This window comes from the organism of the source record quoted next, unplaced genomic scaffold, assembly GCF_019419815.1.
Source record: "Pyrus x bretschneideri cultivar Hongxiangsu unplaced genomic scaffold, Pyrus_bretschneideri_v1 Contig29, whole genome shotgun sequence".
In the NCBI taxonomy this organism is placed as follows: Eukaryota; Viridiplantae; Streptophyta; class Magnoliopsida; order Rosales; family Rosaceae; genus Pyrus; species Pyrus x bretschneideri.
The window spans coordinates 3,054,577-3,066,367 of NW_025999601.1; the positions used below are offsets into that span (position 1 = coordinate 3,054,577).

General features: G+C 36.1%; 2 protein-coding genes across 3 annotated transcripts; both read left to right on the plus strand.

Annotated features, from left to right (window-relative positions):
- Window positions 1–1,527: 1,527 nt before the first annotated feature.
- On the plus strand, window positions 1,528–6,702 carry LOC103947715. Of its 2 annotated transcripts, XM_009358658.3 has the most exons (12): window positions 1,538–1,812; window positions 2,232–2,403; window positions 2,496–2,558; window positions 2,855–2,960; window positions 3,102–3,206; window positions 3,287–3,363; window positions 3,452–3,569; window positions 4,075–4,147; window positions 4,771–4,962; window positions 5,288–5,408; window positions 6,040–6,264; window positions 6,353–6,702. In XM_009358658.3, the coding sequence occupies exons 1-12, from the start codon at window positions 1,733–1,735 to the stop codon at window positions 6,401–6,403; spliced, it is 1,383 nt and encodes a 460-aa protein (XP_009356933.2). In that variant the 5' UTR covers window positions 1,538–1,732; the 3' UTR covers window positions 6,404–6,702. The 2 variants fall into 2 exon arrangements, with proteins under 2 accessions (XP_048444646.1, XP_009356933.2); XM_048588689.1 differs by lacking the exon at window positions 6,353–6,702 and having other exon boundaries at window positions 1,528–1,812; window positions 6,080–6,214.
- A 1,001-nt stretch (window positions 6,703–7,703) lies between these two features.
- On the plus strand, window positions 7,704–11,460 carry LOC103947716 (SHUGOSHIN 2). The gene is made up of 9 exons (XM_009358659.3): window positions 7,704–8,210; window positions 8,321–8,358; window positions 8,548–8,656; window positions 8,751–8,774; window positions 8,869–8,937; window positions 9,501–9,548; window positions 9,636–9,774; window positions 9,903–9,963; window positions 10,820–11,460. Exons 1-9 carry the CDS (start codon window positions 8,049–8,051, stop codon window positions 11,091–11,093), a joined length of 924 nt encoding a protein of 307 aa, XP_009356934.2. The 5' UTR covers window positions 7,704–8,048; the 3' UTR covers window positions 11,094–11,460.
- The last annotated feature ends 331 nt before the right edge of the window (window positions 11,461–11,791 follow it).

Here is an 11,791-nt window from a genome sequence, read left to right on the forward strand (position 1 = left end):
TGAATTAATGTTTATTAGTTTATGCCATGCATTACATTATCGTTATTCATGCATCGTTGGTTATGTTAGTAGTTGCATATATATATACATATGCATATTGGGTGCTGTGGACGCACAGGTAAGTGCCAGGTAAGTGTTATTCATATTTACATTCATTAGTAGTTTGAGATGCTTAGAGAGCTCATAACCTGCACCCCCGGTGTTAGTGCTTCCACCCAGAGTAGGGCACAGTCCTTCACGTGATGTTCACCTCCCGCACCACACGCTCAGCTTGGATCCAAGTTAGGTGCACAGTCCTGTCGTACAGACCACTTTAGGTGGTTCCGACTCGTAGGTGACCCGCGATTATTCGCACAGCCTTCACGTGATCGTAGCACTAGAGCGTATATATGTATTACACCCAGGCCTGTCGTACAAACCACTTTAGGTGGTTCCGACTCGTGGGCAGGTTCAGTTGTTGAGTTTGAGATTTGAGCTCTATATGCAGCCGTATAGGTCACGTTAGGTGACTCCGGCTGCCAGATTATATGTTATGATTACGATCTATACCTGAGCACTTGCATTTCATTATGAGGTTCCGACATGGCATATTCTTGAGCGTGATTGACATACCCTTGAGCATGTTTGGCATATCTATACATACGTATATATGCTATTTTCTGGGAAGTATACAGGTTTTACGGCGAGGGGTTAGAATGTATTTTACTAAATGGTTTTCGAAAAGCTTTGTTTTTGCCCACTCACACTTTTGTTTTGCGCCCCTCCAGGTTCTAGTTGATTAGCAGTTTCGGTGGTTTCCCATAGGGCTTTTCCGGCATTTCTGACAGACACTCACCAGTGTAGGGTCACCTTCGGGTGTACTATTGTCGCATCCTTTCTTTTGAACTGTTGTAGACTTGCTCTGAACTTGTGTCTCACTTACGCTAGCACTTGTTTTAGTACTTTGTATGCTAGTTTTTAATTATACGTACTTTTTATATTACTACTCTATTAGCTTCCGCACGTGCACATGGTTATGTCACATTCGTGTGACGGCCAGTACGCCCTGATCTCGGTCGGGGTGTGTCATATAAAGTTCAAAGATCACTGCTACAATTAAACCAAAAATATAATTATTGAAAGATTTTTTGACAAACTTGAGTGAAAGGAATCGGGTTTATTGCTGCTAATGTAGAATCATTGAACTTATAAGGTGACCTGTTCATGTAAACTTCTTTTTCAATACAAATTATATTTTTACTTTGACTTACACTAAGAGAAGAGGGAATGTTTAAATTTAGGACACAATTAATTGAAGAGGAAAGTTCTAAATACCAAAGAATAACGCTAAGGGGACTCTTTCAGAAGTATGATTTTTTATAAACTTTCGATTATCTCACAATTTAATGTCAATATTCATATCAATATTATAAAACATTGTTTAAAAAATTTATGAAGAACTTCACGTTTGAAAGAGTGTTTTTTTCAAAACAATTCACCACCCGCGGCATGTATACAGTTCTAATCAACTCATCTGCAGTTCTTTTGGAGATTTAATTTTCAATTTTCTTAAGCGACATTTGTGGGCCGGGCAGATTACCCGCCAAGCCCCAAACAGCAAATAGGAAGCCTGGGTTAAGGCAGTATTAGCCGCGGCCTTTTAAAAGCAGCCACAAAATTTGGCGCTTTTCAATTTCTGAAATTTCAGAACCAAAAAGAAGACGAAGAAAGGACTTGCTAGAGAGAGAGAGAGATGGTGGACATGGAGGATAACTTCCTTGATTTCGATTTAGAAGACCCACTTCTCACTCGCCCTGCAGTTACCAAGAGAAGGTTGGCTTTTTGGGTTTCTAGGGTTTACCTTTTTCTCAGTTGTACTTCAATTGGGTTTTTTTTTATTCCGTAATTTTTCACTATATTTTTCTGTAACTTCCTTTTCTCTTTGATCAAGTTGTTTTTTTTAGCGTCAAGATTTTTATTTTTTTATTTTTAGAGGCCTTGAAGTTGATTGAACATGATTTCTGTTCATATTTATCATAAATTCTTGAATTATGTCACAGAAATGGAAACCAAATAAGACTTGAACATGATCGGTTTCCATTTTACGTTCGGTTAGCGCTTACTGAACATGTAGTGTGTATGCATTAACACAGAATTGCCACTGTAGGATTTAGTGTATGATTTTTTGCAGTAATTAATGAGAATGGTAGATTCCCCCTTTTGTGTTATATCTCTCTTTGGTTGTAATTTAGGAGGAAGACTATTGGGTTGGATGACCTTTTGACTGACTTCTACAAGGAAGAAGACAAGCTTGTTGAAAAGGAAGCTAAGCTTGCAAAGGCACGAAGGAACAATGATTCAGATGAAGAAGATAATGACCAAGAGGCTGTGCTCTTTGACATTGTCGATAAGTGTGAAAGCGAGGCATGTTAACTCTCCTCTTCTGGTCTTTTCTGGTGTTATTTGTGTACTGCTGTTTCCTTTTCAAAATTTGAAATATAAACTTGGTGATGCAGATGAGAGAAATAAGAGTTAAGGAGGAGAGCTTTGTGTGGGGCATATGCACTTTTGGAGATCAGGTTCGTTATTATTGTATAAGAAAGCTTTCTTCAGTGAAAAAGGAGTCAAAAGGAGTGTACATAAACAGAGCAGACAGACAAGCTGTCCATTGCGTATAAGAACTGGCTATAGGCAAGAAGACACTTTGTCCTCTGTTTTTGGCATTTGTTTTGTTACAGAGACCAGGTTTCCAATTGATAGATACAATCTCTAGATTGTGTCACCTGACGATTGGTTATTGTTATGTAGATTGTGATAGGTGTTGGTCTTTAAATAGCAGTACTTTCTTAGTTTTTGTTTTACTTTGTGGTTGCAGAAGACCCCACCTTCTCTATCTTTTCCCGAGCTTAAAACTTGCAGGGTCTTGCAGTCATTCATGGATGATGAGCTCAATTCTTTGATTGATGTCTCTACAGAAAATGGTTAGTTATATTGCTTGGCTTATATTAGTTATCACTGGTCATTCATTATTGGCATGCATTTTGGCATCAAATTATGTATCCTGTTGTGCATATTTTGGCCCTTTCGCAAAATATATATATTCAGTTATTGATATTGTGCAGGAGACACTTTCCTTGAACGATTATTAGTAAATGGCTGGCTATCAAAATTGATTTTCGCCAGTGGTCATCTAGAAAAATCAATAGCCACATGGACCTTTTATCTGAGTGAGCCTTTTTGTCACCCCTAGCATGTCCTATTAAAACTCATGGAATTTCTTGTGATGTGTTTACCTTTTCTCTTTCAGTGTTATATTCGTCAAAAGAAAATTTGAGGGCATCTGCATGTGACTTCTGGTGTGCTATCCTCTCGTTTGAAAATGAGGTTGAACTTGATCTTCATTTTTTCATTGGACAAAAGTTTGATTGGGTGATATGTAAAGGAGTTAATTCTGGTATTAATTCTTAACCAGGTTGATTTACTGCCAGTCAAAATTGATTGGTTTCCTAGCTATTCTGAATTAAAAATAGCTCTTGAAAACTACGGATTTTTATTCAACTTTTCATCTAACACGGATTCTGCTCCTTCCAGTAAGTTTCTACCTTCACACCAGTTTTATGCATATTTTAGGTTGGAAATTTCTCTCTTTTTTTCTCGAATAGGAAAAATATATATATTGTTTCTACCATCGGTGATACTTGATAGAATATGCTTTATATGTGTAAGTGCAGTAATGTCAATTACACTCGTTACTTTGATGTTGATGCATTTTAGAAGGATTTTCTGGGTTGCAATGATCTTGAGCTGATTCCCCATGCTTATGGGCTCCATATTCAGTTGGCATACCCACCAATAATAAAACAAAATCTAGTGGTTCAATGATGCTTTTCAGGATTTTTTTCTTTTTGCTTTTTTATTGGTATGAACAGAATAGTAGTAATTTTTAGATTCTTCATATACCAATTTCTTTCCTGTTTTTTTTTATTTTATTTATATTTCTTGTTATTTGATATACGAAATATCATCTAAAAATTATAAAGTTTTGCATGCTTTTTGTTATTTGTCTTCTCATAATACTTTTATTTTGCCTTCTAGATTCTGCTCGTAGAGGTCCAGCTCCAAATATTAGAGCTTGGCTTAAATTTGTGACAGTTTCTTGTCAAAAGAGGTAAATAACAACTGGAAGTACTAGTTCATTAAAAAAATGGAAGCACTAGTTTGACAACACATAAGACTGCCATTTGCTTGTTTCCTTCATGGATCAATTAGTTGATGTTTGTTAACTGATTCTGTCATTGCCTCATTGGTATAGGCTGATTTTTAGGCATTTAGCCTAAACTAGAGCTACTAGCCTAAATTATGGTCTAGTTATTAGACCTCATTGATAGAACAACAATGATCTTTCATTTGGACGTGTAATAATATAATGTTCTTTCTTTCTCTTTAGCTTCATGGGGAGTGTTGTTGATATAAGTTAATGCTTGTTAATTGTGCATTTAGCTTAATAGATGATTAGTTGGTTGTTGATTGTCCTACATTATTGTGTAGGCTGTTCGCTTCAAGTATTGAATATTTTATCGGTATTTCACATCTCGAATCCTATATAGATCAGTGTACTATATTCTTTGAATGTGTGATACAATGATCTTCCTTTCTAAATATTTCTTTCAACGGGTACTACCTAACAACTTAAGTGATACCTAATGATGCAAATACTTATTTAAAATTTGGAAATATGTTTGGTTTTGTATTGTTTTCATTGGCTTGTTGTGGTGCTTATTTTATTTGCAGGAACAAAATGGCTATATACTTGACCTCAGAAGCCGAAGAGTTAATTGAAGTCATTATTTGTCTATTTTCTGATCGCCAACTTCAAGGTCTGTCCGTGCTTTTGCATGAGTGCATGCAGTCAGCTATCAGTTACTTCGCTGAACAAGAGTGGGAATCTAGCTGTGAAAAGATAGCAAATTCTCTTGCTTGCAGGTTATTGACTTAACTGGTTGTTTGATTTGAACTGTTGGATTGGATTTTACTTTCAAATTGGAATGGTCATGATCATTCTTTCTCTTTGTTGAGAATAATTCGTGATCAATTAATTTATTTGAACTCTGTGCACCTTTTGTCAGCGATTTTGTATTATTTTTTACAGCTACGTTCAGTTTCATATATAGTAAGGGAAAAATTAGTTATGGGAGATCCATATATATTTGTGACTATATTGAAATTATGCCTAAATAGTGTCGTTGCCTTTTTCTGTTTACTTTTGTTCAATTCCTCTCCCTTATTATTGCTGATCTATGACAAGCAGAGTTCCTAAAGACGTGACCTGCCTAAGAATTGTGGAATGCATTTCGGGAGTCGATACTCGTAGTAAGCTGTTTAGAAGTGCAATTGCCCATCAAATGCTTCTTAGCTGTTATGATCATAAGGTACTGAACAAGAATACAGGTCTTTTTAATACAGCACAATTATTCTTTCATTCTACATTTTATCAAACAATTGTTCCAGCAAAATAAGTTAGGCTTCTAATGGGAAAGAAAGAAGCATTCTCTCTGCAAAAAAGGACTTGAATTTTAATATCATATGCTGGTAGTAACCGGATTGTATAATCACTATTTAATATCCCATTGGTAATTATATATATATATTTTTTTTCATTCACTTAAACATGCTAGGACCATAAATGACAAGTTTCTTTGAAGCCCATGCATGAGGGGCACAATTAAAATCAGTTGCATATAGTTTAAGCTTTTGAATAAGAGTGTAAGTTTTTTAAAATGTTTGCGTTTGACACCATCTATAAGTTGTTCTCGCATGAGCATGAGAGTTGTGAAACTAAAGCAATACATCCAATGCGCGTGAGATGACGATGCATAATATCTTATGATTGTTTTCTGATGTTCATTGAGAGAATAGTCTAACTTATTCTATAAATTCTTGTTCTTTTCAACCTCAAAAGACATTATTGTTAGTTTTAAGTGATTGTATCTAGAGCCCTTTTCCCCTCTAATTTCTTAAATCTGATTTGACATTGTTGCTTGACGTCATGCTTCACCTAAGGCCCCTAATGATGAAGAGATCCTAAAATTGCTTATCCCAGTCAATGTGAAGGACAAAAAATGTGATTTTTCCAAGATGTACATACACTTGGTATTAGCCGAGAATTGGCTTTTGTCCAGTCAACTAGTAGAAGACAAGCCCGTCTTGAAAGCAATGTGGCGCCTCTACTTACGAAACTGTTCTTGCCTGATAGCCAGTACAGATTTGAGGTCTTTTGCATCGAAGGTATGGCAATTCGACCAGACTGAATCAAACTTAACTGTTTTCTCCTTACACCTCGGTGAGTGCATGTTAAAAGTATACTGCATTGCAGGTCCGTAACAAGGCTTCGTACCTTCTGCAAGGCACCATCACAGCTGATTAGATCAGCAGGTTGAAATTGTGTATAGTATCGAACTAAGGGTAGGGAAATGGTGGGAAGAAAATGCGGCGGTATATTATAGTTGGTAAATATTAATGACTGGAGCTCTTTTCAGTCAGGACCTGTATTATGTTTTGAGCACGAACCGGTAAAATCCCGAAGTAGGGCGCTGTGAATCTTATTGAGGTTTTTTCTGTAGCGATTGTTGCCAGGGAATGTTTGCTTTGTTTTCTTTGCTTACTTCCTCCTTCGTTTCGTTTATCGAATGGAGATATATCGGTATTTCAATGTATTATGTGTAAGTTATGGCCCCTGGGTGATTTGAAGACATGCGATTATATGTTGTAGCAAAGGCTTCTTCCCTACGTGCTTCAAGTTTACTTTTTTTGGTTCTTTGAAGATCCTAAATTAAATTTGATTCTATGGTGAATTTTAAATTTGAATTTGATTCTTAAGGCGACTTTTAAAAAGGAAGTTGATATCGGCAATCTAAATAGTTATCATGAATTTCGTACAGAAAGGAAAACAAATAGAAAAAGAAATTGAGGTAACCTAAACAACTAGACATGGACAGAGATTATAATTCTCTCTTTTCACGATTTTGCGCTTCAAACTTTGTTTGGCTTGTTAAGGTTGAGGACAAGGTCGTCAAAACACTTCATGTCTTATGCATAGAAGTTTATACTTATGGTTCATATTATAAATTATTATCTAAAGATGGTTTTTGGGAAAGATGATCGCATATTTTAGTGATCTATTGCAGAAATGATCTGTACAAAGTGCTTTATAATATAAATATTTCCGATCATAAGTACAAAGTTCCATGAATTTGGGCACTTCACTCTTGCCCTAGCTGTTTTCACGCTTTATTTACTATTGAGGAGAAAATACGTGCTCTTGCTACTAGAAGTGTGCCCTTGAAACATACATAAGCCAATTTTTCCCCTTTCTAGGGTTTTTGATCCTCTTCACCAATCCTGAAAATAACTCTCTAATGTCTCTTGCTTTGACGGTAAATCATTTAAATTAGTTTTGGCAATAAATCCATTACTTTAATCCAAAGTAGAGGTTCAATTGGCAAATAATTATAGAGATTAATTCCGAACATAATTCTCAACCACGTTGATTGTTTTTTATATAAATTTTAGGGATTATTTCGACAAATAATTAAAAAGAAAAAAGAAAAAAAATGGTTTGGAAGTTTGGAACGTTGAGATATTCAAATTAAGGTTCGGAAGGCGAACCTCACTCCGAAGTACATACTTTGCCCATTGGCTTTGCTTTCCGTCACACCCACCCCCACCCCCGCGCCCCTTCCTTTCTTTTCCCTCAGTCGCTCGGAATCCAACCTTTTTGTTTCACAGCGACAGGAGAAACAGGATTAGGGTTTACTCTTCATCCATTTGATTAGTTTCCCTCCTCCGATTTCAAAATCCACACCCATTTCTGCTTTTAAAATTGGGGTTTTCTTCCATTTTTTTAATTCTCTCGGAGTCACTTGCTTGTTCGTTTAAATTTCTCAATTCGAATTCTGGGTTCTCTGCCCTGGAAGTGATTTTTCTCCCAGAAATCACTGTTTTTTATCTTGAATCGCATTTCTTGAATCCCCAATTGCGAATCTTGAAGTTTAAATTAGGGTTTCAAACGCATGAGAAGTGAGAGTATGCCCAAGAGATTGTCTTTGGGTGGCATAATGAGGAAGAAGCTATCCGACATCACCAATTTGCAGGCTACGAAACCAATGATCCAGGATGAAAAGCCGCCGGAAGATTGTCTGACTGATAAGGACTGCATTGAGCAGCTCAGGAGGGTATGATCTCACTTGGGTCCTCTTCTATTCCTTACGCAAATTTTTAATTTTTTTTTTTTTTGCCAGATTGCTTAGTGGGTTTTGTTTGTGTTTGTGAATATCTGAACCAGGAAAGAATGACTTTGATCAGACTTGTCGCCGAAAGGACGTATCCTTTTCATACTCTCCAATGCTGTTTTCCTTTCTAATTTTTATTTTGTTATTGTTTTTTGGTGTAATCACCTGTTTGGGTATTGAGATTGCACCCAAGAATGAATTACTAGAATGATTGGGTGATTTCGCCCGGAAAGTTACAGAAATGGAGAGATTGTGTTTTCCTTTAATTGTTTTTTAACAGTAAAATGGTTGAATTAGGTGGAGCTGAGTTGCAGAAACTGCGAATTAGTCTCCAGAAATTGCAGCTACAAAATTTGAGTCTTGCACAATCGAACAGCAGGATGTTAGCGGTGCGTTTTCTTTTCACATTAACATTAGTGTCTAATTCCTTTCTGTAATTATCTAATTGTCTCTGGTATTTACTCTCTTTTGTTGATTTTGCAGGAGCTTAATTTAGGAAGAGAGAAGGTAAGTTGCAATAACCGAAGTAATACACGTCAGTCCATTGGCTCGTGAAGCCGTCACTTATCCTAATATCTGACTCGGTATTTGTCAATACCAGGTAAAAACACTACAGCATGAACTTCTATGCAAGAATGCTTTATTTAAAGCAAAGAATCTAGAAATAGAGGTTAGTCCTTATCTTGCGTTGTATGTCATGCGCTGGAGCTGTTGGTGCAGAAGTGTTTTTGCTGTTACGCATTGATATATTTTTTTCTTCAATTTTGATGGATGACTAACAGCAACTTAAGCAACATAGAGGATTAGCAACTTCAATATTGTTAGCTTTATTTTTTATAATTCTTTCTCTGCTTGTTTGTTGCCACACAAATGTTTACCTTCACAATATGTTGCATTTAATTATTGTGCATATGTGTAATTTGGTATAGTTCATCGTGATGGATAGAACTAATCTCTGTATCCCGCAATTTTGTCAACTGTTCCATAGAATCCGATTTAGGAGCGATTACACTAACTTCTTCTGTTGCTCTGCATATATATTTATCATTCCACTTAGACTCCTATAAAATTCCATTTATCTCATAAAATGTTAAGCAACATGGATGACCAACAAGGACCGGTTCTACTCTAGCAAATCTTATTCTGGTGACATTCTATATTTATTCAGGCCTTGAGTTTGAAGTTTCAGTTCACCAATATTCTTGTTTGATTCTTTATATACCCCTATTACAGGGAAAAACAGAGTTTAAACGTCAAAATACTGCCTCTCAGGTATCCAAGGTAATCGTTCGGCTGTGAATTTGTATGTAGTGAGATCTCTTCACAGTGCCTTATATTTCTATCATTGAATCTCATATTTTTTTCCAGATCAAGGAAGGAGAGGAGATATCTTTGCATAAAGCTGATAATGATGGCAAAACATGTAATCTCAACAAAGGCGAAGCATGTAATATCAACAAAGGCGAAGCATGTAATCTTAACAAAAGACATGCAACAAGAAGTCGATGTAAACTTTTTTACTTTGGCAATTGATATAGATGATCTAATTTTGCATAAAGATATTTCTTTCTTTTCCCCTTTGTTTTGCACCCACCGTGTAAACGTTTGCACTTATGAATCTATGATTTCTTGCAGCGGTAGGCGCTTCTACTACAGGCCAAAAGGTTGAAGACAAAGAGAAGGTTGAAAATAAAAGGTTAGTTGATGCGTGGTGTCATGGATATGGATATTCAGATATGGACACTCATTCATATTCCATGAGCCTAAATGTACTAGAGTCTACATACCGAAAGAAATATTTTCACGGTCCACTTTTGATAGATTTAATATGCACTTTGTGTTGAACAAGGGACTAAAATGGGATAACTGATAATCTTGATGCAGCACCAATATTTTCCCAGCTTTATCTCTTATGCCCAACATTTAGCTTGGTATGGACCAATAGGTGTTAGGTTTTTGGGGATTTTATCAAGCTACATAACACCAAAGATCTGTACTTGGAAAATCTTAATTAACTCACTGTTGATTGTGTTCTTCGCACAATCATTAAACGGTGTACAATGGCTCTTGCAACTCCCTCCTCTACCAGAAATTTTCTGTTTAGGAATCTTAACCACCTTTAAGACTTTGTACTGAGATGCTAGGGTAGGGATTTTCACTTGAGTCGCCTATTTTACCATGTGGATGCTCCACTGTGTAAAAATGGTGATTTTCAATGTTGCTTAAAGAAACTATCAGCCGAGTCACCTATCAGTGGACCAATGTGGGACCACTACTAATCTTGATCCGGCACCATGAACCTGTCAGGTGTTGTTTTCTTGTGAAAAACTGTGATAAGAGGCGCCTATATATTGAATAAAAAATGCCTTTACTCAACTATTATTGCACCATGTATCATATGTTGATAGGCGATGATTTTTTTTTCCATGGCTTGATTCTTTTAAGTGTTTCTCACCAACGTTAACGATGTTTTCCCATATCTAAGAACTGTATTTTCTGTGCCCAAGCTATTATATTTGCTTCTCCTTAATGCTTCCTTTTCTTTTGTTCAGACGGTGTTTGAGGAGGCAATCTGCTAGATTTATTTCCCAGACAGAGAACCTGTTTGAAATAGAGGATGGCAAATTACCAGTCAGTTGCACACCAGACAGTCCGATGCACAGTAGTGGTCCCACTCCATTGATTTCATCTACAACAAAAGAAGAGGGAGAAGATAATTGTGCCCCAAGGCGGTCTTCAGTTGGAAGACCGTTGCGCAAAGCAGCTGAGAAGGTTAAGTCATACAAAGAAGGTTCGTTACTAGTCAAAATGCGGAGATCGGAGTGACAGAAGGGCAGCATCTCAATATTGAGAATACCGGTGAGTTGAAAAGAGCTTGTATAATGTAGTTGAAGAAATGAAATGTAAAAGAGATGATTGTACAACTAGAACAGTTGTATCCATATCTTTCTGTAGTGACTTATCTGCTATGCTATTGTAAGCCATATTCAAGAAAAAAAAAAAAAAAAAAAACTTTTGATTAGCAGTTCTATTGATTTATGTGGTATAGTACTGTCTTTTCCATAATCACTTGTATTACTGGTTTTTAAAGCGATCGCGTTTGTTTGGGCTTTTAAAGTGATTGTGTATGTTTGGTGTACTATTATCAGAAGTAAGTGGTCCTATCATTTATGAAAAATTTAAGCTTAAAATAGTTATTTTATTTTTTATTTTTAGTTATAATTTTGGGTGTCTTTCATTGCGCATTTCTTCTGCATCTCTCTCACCCTTTTTCATCCACTATTCTTGATCTCCCATCTCCCATGTGTACTTCTCTTTTATCACTAACAAAAAATGTGAAACCAAAAAGAACTATTATCAGCACACCAAAAGTGTAATCCTACACTTCAATTTTGTAAAAACATAATAAAATTTTTGCATAAGAAAGAGTGTTGAATGATATTTTGGAGTATCACTAACAGCAGTCAAATAAAAATTAAGACAAAAAAAATTATCAAATGGGTCAAATGCGTTGAACAAAAACA

Bases quoted from the DNA above. Each gene is read 5' to 3' on its own strand.
- LOC103947715 (XM_009358658.3), top strand. From the start codon at position 1,733: ATGGTGGACATGGAGGATAACTTCCTTGATTTCGATTTAGAAGACCCA. The intron at 3,207-3,286 runs GTGAGCCTTTTT...TTTCTCTTTCAG, and splicing joins CACATGGACCTTTTATCTGA to TGTTATATTCGTCAAAAGAA. The intron at 5,409-6,039 runs GTACTGAACAAG...GCTTCACCTAAG, and splicing joins TTAGCTGTTATGATCATAAG to GCCCCTAATGATGAAGAGAT.
- LOC103947716 (XM_009358659.3), top strand. From the start codon at position 8,049: ATGAGAAGTGAGAGTATGCCCAAGAGATTGTCTTTGGGTGGCATAATG. The intron at 9,775-9,902 runs GTAAACTTTTTT...GATTTCTTGCAG, and splicing joins ACATGCAACAAGAAGTCGAT to CGGTAGGCGCTTCTACTACA. The intron at 9,964-10,819 runs GTTAGTTGATGC...TCTTTTGTTCAG, and splicing joins GAGAAGGTTGAAAATAAAAG to ACGGTGTTTGAGGAGGCAAT.